Consider the following 26344-nt stretch of genomic DNA (forward strand, 5'->3'; position numbering starts at 1 on the left):
TCATCCATCTGTCTGTCCATCCATTTCCATTCAATGAAATTTATTTGGCACCGTTATGTACCAGATGCTTTGTTGATGGCTAGTTGTACGGTAGTAACTATAACTGTTCCCTGGTTTCCTGTGGCTTTGGTATGGCATTGTATGGCTAGTTTGAATTGGGAGGCATCCATGGATAAACAAGAGTGGTGTATGATGAGAGTCAACTAGAGGAAGCTCATTTAGATGGGCGTGGGTGAAGGCACCATCTGAGCGGATCCCTGAGAGCTGGGGGGAGTTTGGCAGGTGGGGAGGGTAGGTAAGAACCATCCATAAGAGGGATGACCTGTCCTCAGGACTAAAGGTCTAAAACCCCTGGCTTGTGAGAGGAATTGAGGGGAGCCAGTGTGGGTACAGCACAGACTGTAGGTGGGGAGGTTGGGATGGAGGAGGAAGGCGGGAGGCATGTCTCCTAAGGGGCCTTGTCAGCCATGTAATTTTAAAGGTTTGGATTTTGTCCCAAAATTTAAAAGTCAGCAAACATTCATTCATGTGCAGAGGACATGTTGACAACAGAAATATAAACCATGAGCAAATACAGAATTAGACAACAGAGAATGTGCATTTTGTAAATACACCACTGTCCACATCCAGTGTGGCTGCCGACTGGAAACTTACCTGTAGGCAAGGGAGTGGCTGGCCTCTTTCCTTCAGGTGCCCATGGAGAGTCTCCCTTTTGGCTGTAGGTTGCAGCTGCTCTTAGTGGCTCCTGCTGCTGTTTCCATTTTGACCGGTGAATGGCTTAACACCCACTCACATGGGTAAATGTGCTATGGGCAGTGAGCGAGGACAGATGTTCAGTGGCATGGAACTCTTCACGTCCTGGTTCAGTGCCTGTGAGTGTTTATCTCTCAGGCACCAACCAGAGATGAGAACAGTGGATGAGTTCTGCTCTATCTTTGGCTTCTCCTGCTCCTCACTTCTTTAGCTCCAGAACCTTCTGTCTTTGTCCAGCTAATGGCTTGTGGTACACCTTCTGTACTGCCCAATATCTCTGTGTGACTGAGCCTTTTGAAATTAAAAGGGAGGAGAAGGGGATGAGATAATCTTCAGATCAACCTTAACTCTCAAGATGAGTGAGAGGCCATAAACAGTAACAGCTGAACCTCAAAAGATTCAGGAACTGGTGTGGGAGCAGAGGAAAGCACAAATAAATAAAAGAGGCAGCTAATCTGGATTAATTTCTGTTAATACCCATGTTCCCAGCTCAGGTACACCATCCATCTTTATCCCTTGCCTGTATTCTTTCTGCAGGGACAGGTTCTTTTAGGCTACTGTGGATATAAGTGACTTGTGGACCATTAGGATCATATCGTTTACATCTTATGTTGTTACACCTTTTCCCTGATGTTTGGAGTCACTCTGGCTCTCTAAATGTTCATGCATCATTGGGCATGTTAGTAAAACTTTCTAAGTCACCTCAGTTTCCTTGGCTGTAAAATGGGAATAGTGTCATATACACCATCCAAGATAGAAATCATTGTACTCTTGTTTCTCTGCCTACCAGAGACGCACATGATTTTAATGCAGAGAGGAAACAAATCAGTCTTTAGACCACACTGCTCTGCCCCTCCGGAGGGGAGAGGCTGAAGGAGACAAGGAGGAAGAAAAAAGTAAGGAAAAAAAAAAAGAGAGAGAAATTTCAGTAAACCCCTCAGACTATGACAGTGAGGCCAAAGTGAACTTTTATGAGAACCACATTTAAGCCCGGGAATAAAAAATAAGAGCAACATACTTTAAAAATTATTTATGATTTTAAGCACATGAAAGGAGTATCATGTACCCAGGGAGGGCATAATGGGGAACAGCTGGCTAACATGTGTCTTGCCATTTCTGAGGATGTTCATGATTCTCTGATGTCCAAGAATAACAGTAATAACAATGCCACTGCTGATTGTATTAATAATAATAAAGGAGATTGGGGTGCCTCTCTGGGTCCCTTGCAGGAGGCAGAAGGAAAGCTTGGGCTGCTGGGTTTGGTGGGGGCTGAAGGAGGAGCTTCCTTCTCGTGGCGCTCTGCCAAAGATCAAAGGGCAGAATGGCCAAGGAAAGAGCCCCGAGGAGGAGCTGGGAAACCCGGGTTCCAAGCCTGGTTTTACCACTGACTCTGGCAATTCTCTGCCAAAGCCTCAGTGCTCTTTTCTATAAACTGGAGAAGCTCGCGCGGCCTGGCCTGTTCACCTTGCAGAGCTTTCAGGGTCCCCGGTGAAATGCTGCCCATGGAGGAGCTAGACACAGTGGGCAGGCAGCAGGGGTGGTTGTCATCCTTGTGCTTCTCCAGCACTTGGCACAAGGAATCACCAGGCTTAGAACCTGACTTCCAGGAGGTGCTTGGAAAGGTTTGTTCCATGAATAAATGTTTCTTTTTCATTAAGTATTTGAAGTAATAGAATGTTAGATTTGCCAGCACTTTAGCCATTTAATCCAGTTCCCCCTTTTATGATTTGTTAAGTGTATCTGGAGCAATGCTTACTCGAAGGTTAATTAGCCGCCCCTACTAAGTAAACCTGAGTTCATCCAGTGTCCCATGAGTTATGGAATTTTCCTATCTGGCCAGGGTGAATAGGTGCCATTCCCAGTCCTTCTAGATTGTTCTTTCTCCATTCTGGGGTAATTTCTTCACATCCATGCTACTGAATACTCAAGGGGGGACCTTCTGCAGATTATGGGGTTCTCTGGGTCCCTCTCTTCTCTTGGTTACCCTGTCCTGTGAATTTTAGTCTCCTTAATCTCCCCAGAAATATAGCTCTGTCTTCTCAACTCAGGGAATTTGCAGGGCTCTCCCTGTTTCCTCTTCCCCTCCCAAGGCAGGAACATGGAGCAATCACAGGGTTCACATGTGATTGATTACTGTGATTCGTCACTGCCCTTCTTTGCCCGATGTTTAGGATCTTGAAAACCATCATCTCATGTATTTTGTCTGGGTATTTTTTTTTCCCCAGGTGAGAGAGTAAATCTAATCTGGCCCTGTTACTCTCTCAGGCTAGGGAGTGGAAAATTTCCAGTTCTTTACTGAGAGGTGAATAAATAAAGGGGAGAGTGTCTTGCCCATAGTTACACAGCTAGTCAGTATCGGCAAGAACCAAGATGCAGGCCGTTCACTCAGAATGTATTACTGTGTTCTTACTCGGTGTGAGGCACATAGGGAGCTGTCCTTGCTCTCTAGAAGTCCACAGTCCTGTGGGGAGATAGGCCAATAAACTAAGAATTAGAGACAGAGAAGCAAACCATGATAAATTTCATGATGCAGGCATTCATTCACAGGGTACCAAGGTAGCACAATAGGAAGTGAGTGGGCAGGAAAGCTTTCCTGGGAAAATTGATAGTTAAGCATCCGTAATGAAGGAGAGGTAGGAATTATCCAGGTTTTAAAAAAGAGAGAGAATGAGGAAGTTTCTACCAAGGCCAATCATCTTATCATAATTCAGAAATAAATGCAACACATACAAAGGTATGGAGGTAAGAAAAGGGTTCCTTGCCTTCCAAACCTGGTGTCGTGATATTGTACATGGAGACACCCACACGTACTTTATTGTGGGTTTGGATCTGACTCCATTCCCCAGAGAGCCCTTGAAGTCTGAGAAACTTCTTTCCACCCTAAATCTGGTGAGATGGTTCCTGTAGGATCTTGTTTGGAGTTATGAAGTTACCATGAGGTATCTGGTGGGATCCAGGACTTCACACCCCTAACATTTTCCAGAAGGCAGATGATAATACCTTCAGTGTTTTGGAGCAACCCCCATCAAGAAATGGTCAAAATTTAATCAGATTTCATTCCTGGTCCCACTAAAGACATAGCATAGGAGCCCACTGCCTTTAACTCATTTCTCTAAGCAAGTTCTACAAGGTTCATTGCCAAGTTGAGGCTCAGGAACTGCTTGGAAGTCTCAGCTAACCTTCTGCCAGATACAGCCCTGAGACAATTGCTGGGTCATAAATCTGCACCAACTAAATGCAGGCATTCCTGGTCCCTGCTGTGCTGGGCTCCTGAGTGCCTTTGCACCTGGTGGGGACAGGAAGGGAAGCATTTTAGCCAGCCAGAGGCTTTAGGTTTTTGGCTTTATTCCCCTGCTGGGTTAGTTTCTACCAAGGCCAATCATCTTATGATGCTCAGACTTCAGCCTGGACTCCTCCAGTGACATAACCACGGCTGTCAATGCTGTTTCTCTAGAGATTTATCATTCATTCAAAGACAGGGGACATTTGGGGTATCCTGCCTTCATGGAGATTATGGTTTAATGGGGGAGGGGCAGCTAGAAATTAATCAAATAATCTCTCAAGTAAATATAAAATTAAAACTGTGCTGAGTGCTTTGAAGGAACTTGGACCCATGATATACCATGAAGGTGGGATTTGACCTTGTCTGGAGGCCAGGAAAGGCTTTTCACAGGAAGTGACATTTGAGTGAGGCCTCAAATGTGAATGGAGTTTAAGAAGGGGGAGGGAGGAGATGCAGCATATGGAGGGCTCAGTATGTAGGAAGAATTGAAAAGGACTGTGGCTACAAAGGAACAGGGAGCAAAGGACTGTGGGACAAGTTAAATATGGGGATGTCTATGGGGTCCCATGGGCTATGTTAAAAAATTTTTGTCTTTATTCTATAAGTAATGGGTAACCATTGAAAACTTTTTAATGGGAGGCAATATGATTAGATTTTGCCTCAGAAATATGACTCTGGCTCTAATGTGGAGGTGAGTAATGATACAATTGCCAGATAAATTATATACATAATATAATACATGATGCCCAATGTAATAGTGAGCTTTCCTTCACTATAATAAAATACCTGACATAAGCTAATTATGAAGTAAACAGAAGTTAATGTTAAGATGCAGTGTCTCTATTGGTTTGAACCTAGAGTGCATGCTCATGTCTCAAGCTAGGAGGGAGGGGAGAGAGAGAAAAAAAAAAAACAGGAAGAGTCCCACAATTCTATTCTGAGGGCATGCCACTAATCAGTGACCTAAGAGTATCCCAATAGGCCTCATCTCTTTAAGGTCAATAGTACCACCCGGGGATGAAGTCTTTACATGTGACCCTTTTGGGGACACTCATCCAAACCCCAGCACCCAGTTAATTTTAATTTTGGATAAACAATGAATTTTTTTAGTGTAAACACATTCCTTCTACTGAATGGAACATACTAAAAATATTGTTTTACTAGGATAATTTTTTAGTGTATTACATAGGACACTAACAAATGTTTATTGTTTATCTAAAGTTCAAATTTAACTGGACATTTTGTGTTTTTATAGTTAAACCTGACAGTTCTAAGTGAGAAAAGATGTAGGGATTTTAATTATTGCTGTAGTTTAAGGTTACTTAGACCGGGACATCAGAGATGGAATTGGAGAGATATGGACGAAGTAGAAATACCTTTGGTTGGTCCAAGTCTGTCATGCCAAGGTATGAAGAGGACAGTCTACCAGCTTCATTTCTGCTCTGAAACTTTAGTTTCCACACTCATAACATTTAGAATAGAATGGCTGTGGGTTTGGTTTACACTGTAGTTTCAGTACAGGGCATGTACTTGATTGTGCTTGCCCCAAATGACCTTTAACTATGTTCTGGAACAGTATGAGGGGGTCATTTTCCCACCTTTTCCCTCCAGAACCAGAGATGCCTGAGAGGTGAGCTTTTTACAATGCAGAGTGTGAAGGAGAGATTTGGCAGGATCTTTATAACAACAAAGGAAATATTGTAAGTTTCTCAGTGTTCTCCTCCACAATATCCACATTTTGGCAAATGAAGCAGTAGCATAAAGCAGTTGAGAACATAGGCTCAAGGTCCCAATGATTATTAACTGGTCTGCACTGTCTGCATGATCTTGGCTGAGGTCCTTCAATGCTCTTGGCTTTGCAGCCTATCTTCAAGTTTAGCACTAATGTACATTGAAAGCCAGACACATAGGAGACCCTTATGAAGAAGAATAGTTTATTTCTAGCCATCTAGAAGTAAACAATCCCCTTATTTCAGAAAACAGGCTCCCAATTCTTACACAGACTCATTCAAATATTTTCTCAACTCACAGGTGTGTTTTTGCCATGACTGTTTGCTTAACTCCTGTTGCCGTGTGCAGCAGGATCTTCATCTGCTGGCCTCAGTTTGCCCTTCTGCCATGACTGTCATATTCCCCATGCTCCAAAAAAGTTGCCATGTGTTCATCAGCTTTCCTTTATAGTATAATAATACCCGGGCTAATCAACTTACAAAGAGAAAAGGTTTATTTTGGCTCATGGTTTTGGAGATTTCAGTCCATGATTGATTGGCCTTGTTGCGTTGGGCCTGTGGCTAGGCAGCACATCATCAGAGAGTGTTTGGTGGAATAAAACACTCACTTCATGACTGGGAAGAGAAATAAGAGGGAGGAAGGGGACAGAGTCTCCAAATTCCCTCCTAGGGTATACCTCCAATGACATAAAGACCTCCCAAATCTTAATGACCTAATGACCTCTCTACCTCTTAGGGGTTTCATCAGCTTCCAAAAATGCCACACTTCAACCAAGACCATTCGTTATATGGACTTTTTGGGAAAAGTTAAGGCCCAAACTATGGCAAACTCATTGAGCCTCCTGAAATCCAACTTAAGTTCCTCTGCTTTATTTTTGTCTTTCTGCAATGTCTTTGCTTATATCTGTTCAAGCTTTATTCATTAAAAGTATCTACAAGGTAATTTTAATAGAAAATGAAGTAAAATGTGTAGAGAACAAGATAAAATGTCCATTGCTGGGTAGATAGCTAGACAAATTATGATTCAAATTTACTGTGCAATAAACTATGAACTCATGAAGACAGCTCTAGATGTAAAGTACATAACAAAATTATAATAAAAAGGAATTTACCCCATCTGCTAAACCCAGCTGGAATGCATCCCCTCAGAAATGCTTTTCTGATTCTTTAACTGGATGTGCTGCCTCTTTCCCTCGAACCCCCAAAGCTCTTTGCAAATATTTGATGTACTTTATCTCAGCCTAGCTCATAAGTATTTTGTACATGTCGTTTTGCCCATGTAGATTCCAGCAACTTGAGGCTATCATGATAAAGCAGACTTTTAAGTCAGAAGATCTGGAAGTTGACTTTTGTTCCAGTTATCTATAGCAGGATGACAAATCAACCCTAGCTAGTTGTATTATATCTCATGACTTTTGGGGCAGAAACTTGAGCAGAGGTAGGCTAGGTATCATATGGTATCACTGTTCCATGTGGTATCAACTGAGGTCATTTGGTGGCCTGGAGTCCAAGGGGCTTTACTATCATGCCTGATGCTTGGTAGGGCAGCTTGAAGCCTGGGCCTCTGATCCTTTTGGAACTCCTTTATAGATATTTTACAGCATGGCTCAGGGCTTCAAGGGATAAGGCAGAAGCAGCTGATTTTAAAGGATGGAACTGGCATAGTCTACTGTACTCTACTGGTCAAGTGGCCATGAAACTCACCCAAATTCCAGGGGGAAGGGTGGGAATAGAGATGCTGCATCTTGAAAGGGATTTTTTTTTTAATGTGTGGCTGCTAGATACAGTGCTGCACACCTGTAATCCCAGCAACTCAGGAGGCTGAGGCAGGAGGATTGTAAATTTGAAGACAGCCTCAGTAACTTAGTGCGAACCTATCTCAAAATAAATGGATAGGGGATGTAGTTTGGTGCTCCTGGTTCAATCCCCAGTAAACCCGCCCGCCCCCCAAAAAAGTGACCATCATTAATTTATTAGTTTTACTGTTAGAAGTGAAAACTCTGCCTCAATTAGTACATTTACAAATTAGAAAGACCAAAAGTTATAATGTAGCAAAGTAGCATTCTGCGCATTATAAAAAAACTATAATTATTAATGATTATCTTGGTGCTGCACCACTCCAGACAGATTCTCATTGAATGTTAATATTCTGAAGGCAAACTCATGTAAACACAGATATGCCTTGAGAGAAACACAAAGAATGTGGTACAGGATGGTCACAGAAGCATGGTGTAGCTGTACAATACGGATTTGGGATTAGGTTGACTTGAGTGAAACCCAAGCTCTGTCACCCATTACTATCTGTGCAGCCTTGATTGTCTTATCTCACCTGTTGGAGTCTTAATTTCTTCATCATAATGTGGTTATAATATTACCTATATAGCTGAGTTCTTGTGAGCTTGAAGCTACTTCTGGTTAAAACCTAATATTATCTATTTATTTCTATATGCATTTGTCCAGTGAGGATAGGGTGACCATAACTAAGTGGGTATGCATTTTCTTTTAAGGTATGTGACAAAGTCATACAGATAGTTGGGTCTCTGTTTCTCTACACTGGTCACCTCCATCAGTACACATAATCGAGACAGGGTCCTTGTGAAAGCAATGGGGGAAGATAAGCACTGTACTTGTTTCTCCCAATTGCCTCATTTCTCCAGATCCAGAGTGCACACACCACAACCTCTGCTCCCCCAGCTTTGTATCCCAAGCAGCGTTGGTCACAAAGTCATTCTTCTCTGCGTGTTGTATGTGGCCCCCTTTTCAGACCTGTGGCTTTGTTTTTCATAGATGTATGAGATCAAAGCAGGAGGCAGCATTGCAAAGAAGTTCAATGCGATTCTGCAGAAGCTGAGCTCACCCTTGCAGCCCAGAGTTCCAGAGCACAGTCACAACAGGATGAAAAACCTCTCCTACCCATTCTCCAGAGAGAAAATGTACCTGTGAGTATGGGAGCCACAGGGGCAGGCATGCAAGAGGGGATGGGGAGGAGGAATTATTGAATACTTTTCTGTGCCTGAGCCCTGGGAGAGAAGAGAGGAAGCATGGTTTCACAGTGAAAGGGTCTCTGGGCCTGTGACCCCCTTTCCCCATGTGAGATTGTCCCTAGGCATTTCTCCAGTGGGGACATCTGCCATTTGGCCACTGTGCATGATGAAAGGGGAACCAGGGATCAGCCAGCTATAAACTGTAGAACTCTCATGAGAAAGTGGTCAGACACCTGTGTACCTTCTTGGGGAGGCCATCTGCCCAGTTCCCATTCTAATGGGGCTTTTGGCATCATGTGATAAACCAGACACAGGATGGACAAAGCTTCGTTGTATATTCCCATTGCTTGCTCATGCACTTATTGACTCAGGAGATGCCGTCCCCAATTCCCACCAGAGAAAATAGAATCTCTTTATAGGAATATCCGTTTGGGAAACATCTGGAAGGGGGACCCATGATCAGGAAGTAAGAGATGCAGCAGTCAAACATTAATTCTGCTTTAGGAACTAAGGGGGGAATGTGTAGCTGTCAGGAGTGATAAGGGAATTGAGTGAGAGAAGGCAAGGAAGGGATCTGGAAAAGCAAAGAGGACAGGAGGATTTGTGTCTTTTTTAGGAGGTGGGAGTCATGGAGCAGTTTCTGTGTTCATTGGAGATTCTTTCACACCTATCTTTGCCCCATTAGATAATAACTTTTCATAAGTATCTGCTGTGGCTTTTGCAGATATTCCCTCAGTGAGTCCTCCTACTCCCCTGTGAGGTGACCTGTCAGATGTAACCATCCTTCTGTTATAGAGAGAAAATGAGTTCCAAAGTCAGTTCAGGTCATGCAGCTGTAAGTGGCTGTGCCAGACCTGGCATTGGTGGCTCCTGGCCTCCTGCTCTTTTTGTACCCTGGATTCTTCCAGGCTTCCTCTGCCATAGGCCTTCATTTATGCCAGTGCTGGCCTCTGAAGAGCCACCTCCCGCACCCTTTCATTCATTTCATTTTGGCTATCTCCCAAGGCCAGTCATCAGCAACTTTCTTTAGAGAAAATTCTGTTCTTCCCACTGGAAATCCAGCAATGTGCTCTCCATCCTCTGAGCTTTCACAGCCATGATCTATACAGCGTCACACTCTACTCTGCATCCTTGACTTGGAGACAAACATCTCCAGATGGTGGCTGGTGGCTCTGAGGAGCTGGGAGCACTTTATTCAAATGTGTGTCCTCCTGCACAGTTCCCTGAGCTCAGGGAACACTCCATGGATGCCTTTTTTGAGTGCAACTCATGAAACTTAGAATAGACATGAACCTTGCATAATTAAGAGTTTGGTATCTAATTGATGAGATGATGGTGCGAACATAAAATGAATTAATTTTTTATAAAATGATTGTATGATTCATTTCTTTTTCTACAAAGGGTCTAAGAATATCTTAAAACTTGATGTTTATAGTCATAAAAGTGCCAAAGATGAAATCAACATGATTGCTGAGATATACATATGCTTATCTTTCACACTCTCAAGCAACCAAATTCATTTAATTTGAAAAAAAATGATGGGTTTAATTTAAGGGAAGCATATTTGCTTTCCAAACATTTCCATTTTTTATGTTGCAATGATTTTTATGAGTTTTTGCCTTTATATATGTCTGTTCTTACTCAGAAAATTAAGTTTTTATTTATTTTAAAAATTGTGTTGGTGAATTATAATTTTGTGAAATATAATGAAATGAATTTTTGAAAAATGAAGAGTTTTTTTTTGTATTTTTACTATCTTTATCCAGGTACAGGTATATTTCATGCATACTTTTATTTAGAAAACTTATCTTTAAACAATATTTTTCAATAATCATATAATCTTTTCCTATTTATAAAATTTTTATAGTTATAATTTTCAGTGGTGGAATGATAATCTATTGTATTGATTTTGGAATTGCTTTTTATCTCCATATTCTTTATGATAAATAACTTTATAATGAATATTTTGTTTTTTTTATTCTTTTCAATTTATTCTTTATGATACATTCCTACCATGAATTTTCAGAATTATTGTGTCAAAAAGAGCAGAGGCACCATGTGAGTGTGTGTGTTTTACACATCTTGATGTGTTGCTTTCTAAAAGGTTTGCTTTGGGCTGGGGTTAGCAGTGGTATTACAGTGAGTATAATGAAACGAGTTTTCCGCCTGCTTTCTTGGTATCTCCAGGTACAACATTCAGGAAAAGGACACCTTCTTTGACAATGCTACTCGCAGCCGCATTGTAAGTAAATGGATGTGCTGGCTTAGAAAGGGTGTTTGGGAAAGACTGTATGTGGTTGGAAGGGTATTCTCTGCTACCTCTCCTCATCATTTCCTTGGAGTTGCCTAGCAACTAAGTGCAGTATCTAAGAGCTTCCCTATCCCAATATAAAAAACCAACCAAAACCAACAAAAAATAATTTCTGTCACTATAGGTTGAGAGGAGCATTTCTGCTAAAGCCCTTCTTAGAATCACAAAACAGAGAGTGCCTAAGCTGATGGGAATTTTAAACAATTAGGTGACCCCCTTGCATAGTTAAGGGAACTGGGGCTCTGAGAAACCATGTATTGAAAAAAAAAATCCTAGCGATTATTAGTGTTAGAACAAGGACGAGAAGCAATCCTGATTGCAGGGCCACTATGTTCTTTAGGCATTTTCCTTCCTTCCATTCCCCATGATGATGTGAATTTACATCACAGGAAATACTAGTTAACCAACTTATCCAAGAATAAAGTCATCAGTCCATTCAACAGACACACATTTGTGATTGTGGCCCTTCTTCTACAGTCTTTTTGTCTTTTACATGAAGGTTTTGAATTGTGTAGGATGTTTGATTCTCATAAAAATCTGCATGTAGCATATGTCCCTGTGGCCCTATGTGAGCCCTATAGAACCACCATTTACCCATTAGTTAATTCTGTACCACCTTAGAGGTCATTAAGCCTATGGGTAGAGGAAAGAAAGAGGGAGGGCCCCAGGACATGCTAGAAATTTCTTGGGACAACACTGGAAATGGAAGTGTGATTCCAATGATCCTAGGAAAGAGCTTAAGTTTCTATTGGAGAAGAAATAAGTGAAAAAGACCTAGAAGGACCTCCTTGCCAACTGAGTGATAAGAAAGGATAAGGAAGAAGGGACAGGTGACTAGAGAAATGTACAGAGGAAAACATGGCCTTGACTCTTGCCTTCAGGATGTGCAAGAAAAACATCTCAGGTTCCCCAGCCTGGTGTTGTAAGAAGGGTTAAAAATGGACATATGATTCCTTTTTTCTTTCTAAGGAAAAAAGTGTGAACTTCCCATTTTCTTTGATGCTCTTACAAGCCAATTAAATCTTACTGTGGCTTGGGTCCCATGACTGTGGGAGAGTTATAGGGTGTTGTGGAGATTACTTGATAATTGCAAAGTGCCTGTAAAATAATACAATGCCATATAAATTCTGTTCCTAATTATTATTGCTGTTGAATTACTGTACTGTATTAGAAGCAGAATTAAACACTCTTGGGCCCCATTCTCTTGGAAGTTATTCATTTACCACTCCCTTTAGGTCTGTGGCTAGAATATGGGAATGTGAATCATGATGGGGTAACATATCTTCTCTCATTTCTCCCTCCTTCTGGAAGCTTCTTTCTTCCCCTTCTGCCCTTTCCTCAGTTCACTGAGAGAAGGGTCAGAAAGAACCTTGAATTTTGTCCTGGAGACTGCTCTGTCCTGTACTTTTGTTCAGGAACCCCCCCCTTGCATCTGTAAAGGTCTTCCTGTCCCGTTTTGTTGGTGACTGACCAGTCCATCTGTTTGTCCCAAAGTAGATGTCATTGCCTCTTCATAGCCTACCTTAGGCTTGGGGCCTACTGGGAGGTCAGTAGGTTTTTTGTTTGTTTGTTTATTTGTTTGTTTATTGTTGTTTTATTTTTGGTGATTGAACCCAGGGGTGCTTAACCACTGAGTCACATCCCCAGCTCTTTTTATTCTTTATTTTGAGACAGGGTCTTGCTAAGTTGCTTAGGGCCTCACTAAGTTGCTAAGGCTGGCTTTGAATTTGTGATCTCCTTGCCTCAGCCTCCCAAGCCACTGGGATTACAGGTAGGCACCCTTGTGCCCGGCAGAGGCCACTACTTGTACACTGACTCACCTGTATCTAAGATTCTTCTGCAGAGGACACCCCTTTCCTCCATGTAAGAGGTGCTCCAAGGCAAAAAGTCCTGAAAGAAGTGTAGGTTATGTTTCCATTAAGGAGGCCGAATGAAGACTCAGCAGTGACTTAAATAAGATTACTGCGGGCCAATGTACTGGCAGCCCTTTTCCATTTTACCAAGCACTTTCTTGTGGGCTCTTGGGGCGGCTCCCCAGAAGGCTCCATCAGGGGACAAAGCAAGGCCGAGCCCCTGAGGGTTGGCTCTGGGCCCCTCTTTACCTGACTGTGCCTCCTGAGTGCTCCCGGTCTGCATGTGCTCTAGGCTAGTGCAGGAGGTATACCTCGCTAGGACCTGGGTGAGTCAAATCCTGTTCCCTTAGGGCCTGGGCTAGGGTGGAGGGTGGGGAGCTTCCTCCCAATCCTCCAGAGGGCTCTTGGCTCCAGGCTTGCCTCAGAGTTTTTCTTACCTCCTGTAACTACAGTCAACTTATAGTCTTTTATCTATTTATTTTAGTGAGGTCAAAGTGTGTATGTTTGCGTGTGTGTGTGTGTGTGTGTGTGTGTGTGTGTGTGTGTGTTTAAATTCTTTGTTTTCTCAAAGTATTCAAGTTTGAATGGGTCTGACAAGCCGTCCATGAGCTCGGCACATGCTGGGCTTCCTTCTCCCCCGCCCCAGGGTCCCCACACTGCGGTCCACGTCCGCCCGCCCACCACACGGGCGGCGGTGAGCACGGTGGTCAAGGCGTTCACAGCTCTGCTGTCGTCCCCTTTTAGGTGCACGAGATTCTGAAGCGCACCGCCTGTTCTCGAGCCAACAACACGATGGGTAAGAAGCCCTCCCTCCCCTTGCCCTTTCAACAGCTCCCTTGGTGGTGAGCAGGGAACAGCAGACACGCACCCCCCACATGGAGGAGCTGCCTTCCCTTATTCGGAGAAGCATCGCCTGGGTCCCTAGGAGCAGGGGATGCCCGGTTTCTTGGTGGGGCCCTAGGCTGCTCCTTAGACTGTGGAAGGTTCTCTCTCTCTGTACTGCTTTCACTTCTATTTTCTCCTGATAATTCCACTGCCCCTCGCCTGCCCCATCTCCAGTAGCTTTTAACAATCACCTAAAACATGGCCAATTTTTATGGATTTTTAAGAAGAAAGCATTTTAGAAGGCCTTTTGTCCAACCTGCTCGCTATCTATAAGGAACTAATCATACAGTGAAGGATGGTGGGGTCTGAAGGTGCCTCTTCTAGGTTCAGCTTTCTCCCACTGCATCTGGCTGTTCACCTTGTTGTTTGTTTTTCAAACTTGAGGGTTTTTAGAAAATGCCTTGGAAGCAGGAATCTCAGCATTTGGGAGCTTGCAGTATAAGGTAGTCTGCCCTGATGCTGACGGATTGTGGATATACCTGGTGGCCAAGGGGAAATCCTGAGTTGTGACCATGACCTTACAGTTCCTAAGGTGCCCATCTCAAAACAGCTTTTGAGCCCATAGGGAGAACCAACTTTAGGATATGCCCTGTGGTAGCCAGTCTTTGGCTTTTGCAGCATCTTTGATTGAAAAGAGTCCAGGGTTATTTACAGTCAAGTCTACTGAGTGGAGAAGGCCATCAAGCTAAGAAATAATGATGATGACAACAATAACAACTTACATTTTGGGGCTCATGAATTGCCTTGAGGTCAAGGAAACAGTTCTGGGGAAGGTATTAAAACAGGTTTTGTATTATTGACAGGAATTTTAGAAAAGTGCTTAAAGGGCAATTATGTCTGCTCATATTTGCTTTGATGTATTCATCTTGCTGCAGATTTCCAAATAACACTCACATTTTAAACTCAAATCTTTCATGCCTTGTTATTTGTGTGGAGCATGGTGCTGATGAGGCAAAAATGAGTGGGCACATGAGACCATTATCCCAGCCCAATTCCACAGGTAGATGGAAGGTCTCATTCCAAGAGACCATTTTGTCCCATAGTCAACAAGACGAGACAAGAAATCTGAGATGTATAATTTTTTTTGTAGCTTCTCTCAGTTTTCTTGTATTCTCCTTCACTTATTGACCAGCCCACATCTCAATTGCATTAATATGACTTTTACCGTCTACTATCCTTCCCAGTTTCACCCAAATTTCTCCTTCAGATGTTATTAGTGACTTCTTTCCCCAATTTCATGGCCTTTTTCTCAGTCATCATCTTCTTCTTAACTTTCCAAAGCTTCCTTCCAAAGCTTCTTTACTGAACCTCCTCAGATGGTTGACACACTGCTGATAGTTGGCACCTTCCTGCTGGTCTGCTGAACTGCTCTTGTGTTTACCCCATGGACTTTGTCCTCTTCCACATTTTAGATGTTGTCTTCTCCAAGTTTCTTTGATCTTGCCTCCCTGCACCTCCCTCCTTTCCTTCCCCTTTGCCCCTCTTATTCTCTCTCACCTCTCTCTCTCTGTCTCTGTCTCTCTCTTTCCCACCATACAGAGGACTTGCAACCATGTATTTTTATTCCTGATTCTCTCACCAATTCCAGACCAGCATTTCCAGTGGCTGAGTGGTCGCTTCCATTTAGATGTTCACTAGAACTTCAAAGTCAATATTTTCACCGCTGTCTGATATATTTTCTTTCTCTCTTTTTTCCCTACTTCTCTTCCTGTTAATGTGACTACTGACCTCTCCATTTTTGCTCCTTCTGTTTCCTTTACCTGAATATCCTACCTGTCCTCCCCAGTCTCATTCTTGTCCATCCCCAGATCAAGTCACTGACCCAGTGATTCTCCCTTAATGGCCTCTAACTGGAATTTCCATCAAATGCAGTCTTTTTCTTGCTCATTATTTATGTCAATGGCTTTGACTCCCAAGACACTAAATCCAAGAGATGTGTCTGAATCATCTTTTATGCACTAATGCACCTAGATATCTGCTTTGCACATTCTATTTAGTTGATTCAATTTAGCTAATTAGTTAAAAAATGCTAAGCCTGCTAGTCCCACATCAGTTGTTGTAAATTTCTGACTATGTGTATTCGTGGACAACTGACTTAACTTCTCTGCAACTCAGCTTTCTTTTTTTTTTTTTAAAGAGAGAGTGAGAGAGGAGAGAGAGAGAGATAGAGAGAGAGAATTTTTAATATTTGTTTATTTTTTTTTAGTTCTCGGCAGACACAACATCTTTGTTGGTATGTGGTGCTGAGGATCGAACCCGGGCCGCACGCATGCCAGACGAGCGCGCTACCACTTGAGCCACATCCCCAGCCCACTCAGTTTTCTTTTATGAAAAATAGAAATAATATCTCTCTTGCAGAGTTTTTTAAAAGATTAAACAGACAGCTGTTTGTTTTGTATACTGGAAAGTCCTTAAAAACTAAAGTTTATTTGGGGGGACAATCTGTAGGTTGTCACAAAGTTCCTGGAAGTCCTCAGCCCTAATTTTGAAGGTTGTATTTTTCCTTTGAGGATCTGAAGCGCTTTTTTTTTGTCTCAAAGTCAAACATCATTAGGATTTTGTCATTGTTGAGTAGTGTTCACAATTTGTTAATTTCCTTTTTGACATTGAAAACATTTATTGAGTACCTGCTATGTGTCAAATGATGTTACAGAATCCCAGGGATGCCAAGATGAATTTGACTATTTTCTACCCTTGAGGGACCCTTAGTGTAGCCATGCAGACAAACTTGCATACAGGTAATTATGAGATAATGTGGCAGGTGGTATAATAGACATGTAAAGTGGAATGGAGTCACAGATCAGGAAGCAATTAACTTCCATGGATGCTTCTAAATATCAACAGAAATTATCTAATATTAGTTTCATTGCTCCTAGGGAAAGTAGGTATGTCAGAAATTATCATCTCTAACTGTGAATGGACACAAAGAGAAGAGGTAACTTGTTCAGGGTCAAATATGGAGTCACAGTCACCAAAAATAGATCTAGAACTTGGATATCCTTGCTCCAATCCTATTTCCCTATTTCCACTACTTTGGGATGCTATCAACTAGGGGTTGCCTTAGATCAAGTCTTTAAAATTCTATTAATTCCACAGTAGCTGCTTAAGAGTTTTGTAACAAGGGGCACATGACTGAACTCCGCTTTTCAGCAGAGAACCCCAAAGACCAGTTTTCAAGTGGTTTGACCTCCGCCTATAAAAGTCAAGGTCCCTCTAAGCTCTTTGGCTAACATGTCAGTCTTTCTTAGAAGATCAGAAACAATGAGGAACATGGCAAGGCTTCACCACAATATGGATCTTTTAGAATTTATTACCCTTCTTTCTGGTTTATAAGGGGAGAACAGAAGCACAAATGGCTACAGTTGTGTTAAATTCCTCCAGAGCCCTATTGTGTCATGAAGAGAAAAGAGGTGATCAGGATTGTACTTGTGATTATAGTTATTTCCATAAATTCCCTCACATTGCTTATTATTTTTGTGACAAACCTACAAAAATTTATTCTTTCACATTATATCTAATTCAAAAATTAGAAAATGGAAAGGATAGTGAAGATAATAAGAATTCAGCAATATTTCTGTTTAGTATCATCACTTTTTTTCCTTTGTAGACAGTATGTATTTATTGAATGTCTACTTTTGCAAAGCTTCCAACTACATACAAGTTGTAGGTACTGCTTTATTTATATTTCTGCCTTGTTCCACAAAATTTCTGAGATGGCTTACAAGGAAAACAATAAAATAGCCTAATATAAATAATAAATTAAAGAAAACAGGAAAAACACAAATTGAAATAGAATGTCAAAACTAGGAGGAAAAAATAGAATAAAAATATTCAAACCATAAGGTCCTTGAGTTTCTGTAGTTGAGCTGAAAATTTAACCCCAACCTAAAGAGAAAGGGAAATATGGTCAGTGTTGTAACTTTTCCTAGTTGCGGTAACATCTTCTTGAATAGAAATCCTTCCAAAGTCTCTCTCAAAAGTCCCTGCTTTCTATGTTGAATATGTCTAAATATATTCTCGTATAAGTGCATATGTAAACTTTTCTGGATAATTCAGCAGCATTGATGAGAACAAATATTTTTAAATGTTTCCTCAGGAATTATCAGAGTGTCATTAGAATTAATTGCCCTATGCTGCTCTGATTTCTTCAGTTCTTGACTCTGGGAACCTCTCTCCTAAGCTTTGCTATTTTGGTTTTGCTTTGCAGTCTGAGAGACAGGAAAGCATGCTAATTAGAATTTTGGGTAAAGAGAGTGAAAATGCATTGAGGGAGGGTCTGAGGATTCTCCTGTGGTTAAGGTACATTTAACATTAGGGAGAGCAGGTTTCATGAAATCTGTATTGGCTGTTTACAGATATTTTCTCTTGCTCCTGGGTGTTCTGTTATGAGAACTTAGATAACCAGGTAAGAGATTTCTCTACAAATAAGATATTTCTGTTTCAAAATAATGAATCCTTGCTTGCATATGGTTGTGTGTTTTTCAAAGCACTTTCATACTCATTATCTCATTTGATCTTTTAATTTACCATGCAAAGTAGGCTCAACAGATGTTAACTAATTTCACAACAGAGGGATTAACTGGCATGCCCGCAGTGGGATATTTAGAACAAGATTCTGAACCTGGGTTTCTTGGCTCTTTTTTCAATGCGCTGTAAGTTAATCAGTTGGCAAATCCACTGATTTATTCAATAACTATTTATCAAGCATCTACTCTGTGTTATTCCTATTTTGGAACTGGGGAATAGAGAAGTTTGTTAGACAAAAATCCTTGTTGTCATGGGGCTTGTAGTCTAGTGATGGGAGACAGAAAATAAACCAAACAATAAGAAGGAGAATATGTCAGGTAGGGATTTATAATAGAAGGGAAAAAATAAAGCAAGGAAAGGAGCTAGAGAGGAAATGGGAGTGGAGAGTATTGTAATTAGTGTAGTCAGCTGGGTATAGTGGTGCATACCTGTAATCTCAGTGGCTCAGGAGGCTGAGGCAGAAGGACTGCAAGTTCAAAGCCAGCCTCAGCAACTTAGCGAGGGCTTGAGCAATTTAGTGAGATCCTGTCTCAAAATAAAAAATAAAAAGCGTGGGGATATGCTCAGTGGTTAAGTGCCTCTAGGTTCAATACCTATAGTACCAAAAAAAAAAAATGAAAAAAATAGCGTAGCTAGAGAAGGCTTTCCAGATGATGAGAAGGGGACATAAGCCACATGGTGCCTAGAAAGAGAGAGATGTGCAAGAACAGCCAATAAGACAGAAGATGTAATAGTAGCAATTCCAGAGAGTCAGTTAGGATTCCAACAGTAGCAAATAGTACACTCAGGATAATTCAAGGCAGGCACATACAGAGATCATTTTCAAAGATCTAGGCATGGAGTTGAGGAATCTCAGGAATAGTGCACTAATCTAGAGTTGATAGTAGCAGACCTCTCACCATCCCTAGGACCATAAGGAGAGGTCAGTGGACATGGAAAGAAGGAACTAGGTAGAGGACTGGCCCTATATAGGTGATTGGGCAGAATCCAGGGGTCTAAATACTCTCTCCCCTTGACCTGCTGAACACAGGAGGAAGCCACAGACCATGGGAGCCCACTCATGTAAGATGGAGAAGCGGGCAGTATATCTAGAAGGGGAATTGGATGGTAGGCACACACCTGGTGAGGCTAGAGAAGCGGATGCCAGTTCCAAGTCACATTCTCTCTCTGGACCTCTTTCTCTCCCCATCAAATAACGGGGGCTTCTCAATGTTCTTGAAGTTCCTTTCTAGCTCTGATATTTCCTAAACCATGTGATTCAGAGGAGTCAGGTGATCTCCTTTACATATGAGTCCAAGAAACCAATGAACTCACTTTCCCGTAAGTTCACAGAGAGCAGATTCCAGGTTATGGCCTGGACCTGGAGTCAAATGATATCCACAGACCTCAGAGAGGATGGAGTAGACAATTACAGTGGGAAGGAAGATGCAAGTGAGGATTCAGATGAGTTGGTGAGGATGGAAGAGAACTTTGTACTCCTGTATAGATCCTCTATAATCTGACCCTAGGTTACATTGCTCAGGTGTGGGTACACTCAGTTGGCATTGGAATCACCTGGTGCACTGGTTAAAGCCTCGGCTGCTGGGACTTCATGCCAGATGTGCTAATCAGAATGTGTAGAAGCAAGGTCCTCAGGTCCTGAACTATCTACCCAGGTGATTCTTAGGAATTCTAAAGTTAGCTAAAGAAAAAGATAAACATAAAAATGCAGATAGGGTGGGCAGTTTGCAGGCTGCTTGACCTACTTATATATGGGAATTTAAAAAATATTGCAAAGTGCTCTGCCTCTTGGGAATCTGACCATTCATTTTATGAAGTACTAGGGATAACCAAGTCTATTTGTAAAGGTTTAGTTTTTTGCTGTTGCTTTTCTAAAATTCGCATTTAGTCCCTTTTAATGTTGTAGCCACTAGCAGCTGAGACTCTTCAACGCCTCCCTCCCTGTCTCTTTTCCTCCCTCCCCTCCTTCCTTCCTTTCTTGGGGATGAGGATGTTAAAATATTATAGTATGCAAAGATAAAGCAAGTGGAGCTGACCTTGAAAAAGTAGGGTGAACTGGTGTTTGGTGATGATCTACATTTTAATTTTTTAGGTTTCTTCCACAGCCCTCTGGAGGGACGGTTCAACTTCTCCTTATTCACCCCCCCGGAAGGGAGGGATTATGGGCTAAAGCACACACACTGTTCAGAGACTAAAATATTTGCAATTTGGGTTCTGCCTGGTGGTGGATGTGTGTGAGTGATCGTAAACTTGGTCTAGCCCTGTGATGCCTTCTTAATCAATGTCACGTTTCCTAGGGTCAGCCTTTAGGGCCCTGGAAGTTTACTCCATCATCAAATGACTTTAAAGCGTGCCTTGCCATGGAAAGAAACCCAAGCCTCCTTGACCATATCAGATGAGGACAAACACCTTTCTTGTTCCTTCATATGGAAGTTATTATTGCCTTTTCATGGACAGAAAATTACAGATTGATGGGGCTACGTTTTCATGGACATTGTGGTGTCAGAGCATTTAAACAAATGTATGCTTTGGGCATCCCCCCTCCCACTCAGGAGACGATGTCTTAATTATTTTGACCGAAGCCAGACCATGTTGTGTGTTGTAAACATCTGGTTTATCATTCATCCAGCTGAACTGGTTTCTATTTTGTTAGAAGAAAAGGCTTGGGATTAAAGGCATTTAAGTAATTAAGCACACGTCAAGACAATTTGGTGATGGGTAAATATAGTCTCTGTTAAATGCACCGTCTGGGGGCTCTGGTTTAGATTTACGTCCGGCTGGAGTGCCGGGATGAAAGCGGAATGCCGGGAGGACTGGGCCCTGTTCTGGGGAGGAATCAAAACCAAATGGGTTTTCAGGAGTAAGGCACCATTCCTCTAAGTGCCTGTCCCAGTGGATGAAAGTTTCCTTTGAGTTTGGCCTGCAGGGAGTAGAGCTGTAGTCCCTGTCACCCAGCAGCACTTATAGATTTAATGAGACTCACTTTGGGAGGCAGACCATTAACCCCTGTGCTTTGGTGGTTCCTTTGTGTCCAGGAAACGGAGATGTCGCTGAAGCCGAATGTGAGGCTTTGGGTTTGGGATGATGCATATGTGTTTTCAGGGACCAGTGTCTGGGCCTGAGTCTTCCAAGGTCATGTTTCTTGGCCCTGCTGCCTCTGGATGTAGACAGAGATGCTGGGCCAGGTTAGATCAGGCCATCTAGAGGTATGTTTTATTGCCAGGCAATGAAGAAGCACAGTTTCTTTTCTTTGGGGGTTAGAGTTCGAAGCAACAGGTGTGAAGTACCTGGAGATTTGAAGGAGAGATGGACATGGAGACTTTGGGAATCAGCAAGGGTCCCTCAGAGGTTATGCTTTGAGTCAAGGCACTGCTTCTTTTGGGGGATGGGGGGGAAGGAAAATGTCCTTATACCTTTCTTCTTCTTCATGGCCCCCATTATTCTGGGAGTAATAGGACAAAAGCTTAGGTCTCTTCTCTCTCTCTCTCTCTCTCTCTCTCTCTCTCTCTCTCTCTCTCTCTCAGGGTCTAGAGCAGGGAGCAAAGAATATAGACGTTATCCTGAAGAAGAAAGCGTTGCCGTTATGGCCAGAAGAATAGCACATGATGGAACCAATTAACCCATTTTTGCTGAAAAGAAAGGAAAAAAAATCAGAATTTCAATTTTCAAAGCAAGGACTCTTTTTTTTTTTAAAAAAAAAAAAAAACCAACGTTTGATTATTTTCTTCTCCTTTCAAACTGATTTCCATGCTTGTTTGGGGGTAGAATCTTGGTTTCTGCGAGTGAAGCAAGAGGCCAAAGCAATCTCCACTCGAATGAAGCTGTGGATGAGTAGTTGTTTTTCAACTCTCCTCCTCCTCCCCCTTTCTTTCATGTAGTCTCCCCTCCCTTCCCCCAGCAGTCATTCATGGGGAGCACCCAGACGAAACCACCTAGGTCTCATGCTGGAGGTTCACAGCCACGGGTGAGAGAGACATTCATTTACATCATTTGAGGCCCTGGATTTCAGAGTTTGGACAACTCAGATTTCATAACTTGAATCTTTGCTCCAAGGCAAAGGACCATTTGTCTGGACTTCCTGTCTTAGGAGGCAGACTAATCAACTGGAGTCTAATGTTTCCTCATCAGCATAGGATGCCAAACAAAGTAGTGAGGAGGGCAGTGCCCTTCATAAACAAGAAGAGATACAAAAACCATAGCCAAAGGGCTGGTGACTCTCTTGATGGTCATCCTGTCTGTGTTCCCAGCAGTGAGCTAAGTGCTTTGAGGGATGTAAGTGAAGGAAAAATGCTCTCTCTGACCCAGGTCCCGTGTAGGACTTTTTGGCAATAAAATAACCAGCAAATGATATCCTAGAAGTGAATCCAGCTACCTGCTTTAGGCTGTGTTGCACATAGGAGCCTTATTTGAGATGGGGGTTTAGGTCTATAGCATTAGACCCCCAATGATTTGAGATCTTTCTGAGGCTGTGGCAGCTGGACCCAGGAATTCAGGTTGTCAATCTAATGCTTACAGACACTTGGCTACTGTGCTAAGAAAAGCTGAGAATAAGCAGAAGAGTTAAGTAAGGTGAAACACCTGTTTAGCTTCTTCCATGCAGTCTTGGGACTGTCTTTGTGGTATACAGAGCTGCCATGGCAACCATAGGGTATGAGTTCAGGGACTGGATGGTTAGTTCGTGGGGTGCAGTCTAGCTGGAGCCCGACTCGCCTGTGATGCTTCAGCCTCTATCCATGTCGACAGCAGTCTTGTAGCTTTGAACTAACCCCCTTCCTCTGAACCCCTTCCCAACTTGGGACTCCTCCCTTTGATTATTGTAGGGTGGCTTCGCATTGCTGTGGTTAGAGCTCTTGAACTGATTAATGATGTTCTGAGTGAAATTGTAGTCTTGTGAGTAAAAAAGAAAAAAAATAAATAAAAAAATAAAAAAACTGCAGCTCAGCCAACCTCCCAGGCACCCCCCATTTGTACTCCCTTTACTCACCCTTTAGTCCTCTCACCTCCCAACTTTATTTTGCATATTTTATGTTCTTGCCAAAGAGGAAACTTAAAATCAAAAAAGCACTGCTGGCTCTTTGGTGACACAGCAGCACCCAAGCACTCAGCTTTCAACTCATGGGAAAAGTGGCCAGCCACTGAGTGTCCCCTGCAGCCTCCCATAGGCCTCCACTCCTATGTGGGGCCTGTGGCATCGTCATTGGGACATCCTACGTCCTAGAACTGTGGTGAATCTAGGCAAAATTTGAGGAAGAGGGGACTGATAAAGGAGATAGGATTGTTTGGGTCTCTGAATGTGTGAGTGGAGTGTTGGGTGAGTCCGGGAGGTAGAACATTATCCATATTAATGAGTAAATGTTGTCTAGATTTGTTATCCAACTTTGTTGCTTATCCAGAGCCTTGAAAATGCTTCGCATTTGTATATCATATGTCTTTCCCTCCAAAATCAATTATCTCCTCCTCTTCCTACTGTCTACAGTCTCTCTGGAAGGAATGGTTCAGGGTTGACAATGTGTGCAAGACAAGGGGAATCCCTGTGTACCGGGAACTTCCTCCTCCTCCTCCCTCTCCATGATCAAATGTGGATCTTGTATGGTGAGATCCCTGGCACCCTGTGTTGGTGAGGCATGATCCCTCCCATCTGGAAGCCAGCGACCCAGCACAGCCTATCCTGACTCAGATAGAACATACAGATAGTCTCTGAATAAAACCAAGAACGAAACAAGCAAGTAACGATGACATTATGTTGAGCTGAAGCTGAAGTTAGAGGGACAAGACATTTATTCAGTAGAATCTATTATGTGAAGGTAGTATGAGACACTGTTGGAATTCAAAACTGAACCCTTGTGTAGGTTTCAAACTTTGTGATCTCAGGGCACCTTTACACTTTTAAATATTACTGGGGAAACCCAGGGAACTTTTATTTAGGTGAGTTCTGTGGTTGAACATTTATTGTGTGAGAAGTTAAAACTGAGAATTTTCTAAAGCACAAGACTATTTATATATGCGTGCGTTCCTTGAGCCATGGGTGGGTGTATCTCTTGTGAGAGAATAAGAGAATAAAAAGTAAATATTGTCTTAGTACTATTACAAAAATAGTTTTGACTTCATAAGTCCCCTGAAAGGGTCTTAGGGACTCCCAGGGCTCCTTAGAACCACTGTCCTACTTCCCCTGACCTCAGGGATGTCATGATCGGGTGGGCAGGTCAGTCACAGGCTGTATATGAACACTGCCCTGTGAAGGAACAGGAAGGTGCCAGAAATGTGAGCTCAGGTAAGGTGCGGATGAGACTCTGACACATCCTCTTTTGATCGTAATGAGAGGAATCCTTTTAACCACACCTCTGCTGTCTCTGAACACACATTCCCAGCTGATGTTATGGCTGTGGTGGTACTGGTGGAAGTAGAGGTTTCTTGGACTAGAGTGATCTGAATCTTTGAGGACAGGAGGAATATGAAGTTTGAGATAGTGTATTTGATTTTTAAACACGACTTAGTATTTGGGAACTGAAAAGCATTATTCTTATACTAAAAACTAAAGCTTGACAAAACTTCTAGATTGGGAAGGATGTAGAGGAGAATGCGGTGACTCTTGGCTGGGAAACACATGAAGATTTAATATTTATAAAAAAAAAATGCGGGGAGGTAAGGTGAGAACCCCTGCCCCAGAGGTACTATTCTCATCTTCTTTCCTGTTCCTTTCTGCTGTAGGTATTAACTCCCTGATAGCAAACAATATCTACGAGGCTGCCTACCCGCTTCATGATGTGAGTACCACGTTTATCCACACTCTCTCTCTAGTCTTCCACAAGTTGAAAATCACTTGTAGAAGTAGTGGGTGAACATCTGCAAGGCAAGGCAGGAGAGGCATTGAAACAATTTGGCTGCTTCTAGATCACTCAACGCTGACAGTAATGCCCAGTTTGGTTTTGTCCATGGTCTTAACCTGTCTCTCCCATGATGACTCTAGATGGAAAAAGGAACTGGTTTTTGTTTGGGATTTTTTCTAACTGCCTGCCTTTGGTTTTGGTAAAAGTGTGAAAATACAGGTACAGCACCTAGATGATTAAAGGGAGGAGATATTGATGGAGTAGTGTGAATGGGCATGAATGGAGACTTGAAGGCCTGTCACTGGACTATCACTGACTATCTTTGGTGGGAATGATGTTATGAACATCTATCTTAATGATGCAACACAATGATATTTTTGAAGACAATTCATGAAGAACTTGAGTGGCCCTTGAACTAGATGCCTTCTGGCTTCACTGACCATCTGATTGGTCATGTCTTTAGCATCTGTCATATAGTAGTGCCATCCATGTGAGACTGCTGAGACATGGTACCAAATGAGGTGGTCAGACAAGATGTTCTCAGATGGGGACCTTCTTCCTGACATCTTTGCTGTGGTGTATACAAAGCTAAGTTGTACCTGTTGTGGACAAGGGTGAGCATGTCATGCCCGGGTGGCTTTTACATGATGTGCTGACCCCTCTATAGGCACAGTCCCTGCCATCGCTTTTGCTGTGGATAGGTGCAGGAAGAGGGGACTGATAGAGGAGACAGGATTGTTTGAGTCTCTGAATGTGTGGGTGGAGCATTGGGTGAGAACTGGAGGTAGAACATTATCCATATTATTGAGAAAATGTGGTCTAGATTTGTTATCCAACTTTGTTGCTTATCCAGAGCCTTGCAAATGCAGATTACAATTGGCCCTTGAGCTAAATATTTCCTGGCTTCACTGAAGTAGTCTTCTACAAGTTGAAAACCACTTATAGAAGTAGTGGGTGAATATCTGCAAGGCAAGATATTCATTCAAAAATATCATTGTATTGCATTATGGTTCACCTCTGAAGCTTAGAGAGGGATCATCTTCACGTGTGATGTTATGAGGGTAAACATTGCAAATGTTGGTGACTAAGAAAATGGAACATCCGCTCCTTACTGTGCCATGTTTTTGACCTTCCCGAAATAGAAATGAAATAAAGAGAAGATATTAGAAAATGGAAAAAAAAAAGAAAACC

At 42.4% G+C, this 26344-nt stretch overlaps 1 protein-coding gene across 4 annotated transcripts in view; it reads left to right on the forward strand.

The window, feature by feature from the left end:
- The window catches only part of Ano2 (anoctamin 2), a 352659-nt gene that overhangs the window by 102516 nt on the left and 223799 nt on the right, over positions 1-26344 (forward strand). For all 4 annotated transcript variants that reach the window (XR_013423166.1, XM_078015366.1, XM_078015367.1 and 1 more), the window contains 4 exons: positions 8554-8705; positions 10938-10992; positions 13659-13710; positions 25035-25090. Coding sequence is in view for 3 of the 4 variants with exons in the window: in XM_078015366.1 (XP_077871492.1) it covers positions 8554-8705; positions 10938-10992; positions 13659-13710; positions 25035-25090 (315 nt within the window). In the remaining variant the exon portion in view is untranslated. The remainder of the gene's footprint in view (positions 1-8553; positions 8706-10937; positions 10993-13658; positions 13711-25034; positions 25091-26344) is intronic.

The sequence above is a fragment of the Ictidomys tridecemlineatus genome, chromosome 6, assembly GCF_052094955.1.
Source record: "Ictidomys tridecemlineatus isolate mIctTri1 chromosome 6, mIctTri1.hap1, whole genome shotgun sequence".
In the NCBI taxonomy this organism is placed as follows: domain Eukaryota; kingdom Metazoa; phylum Chordata; class Mammalia; order Rodentia; family Sciuridae; genus Ictidomys; species Ictidomys tridecemlineatus.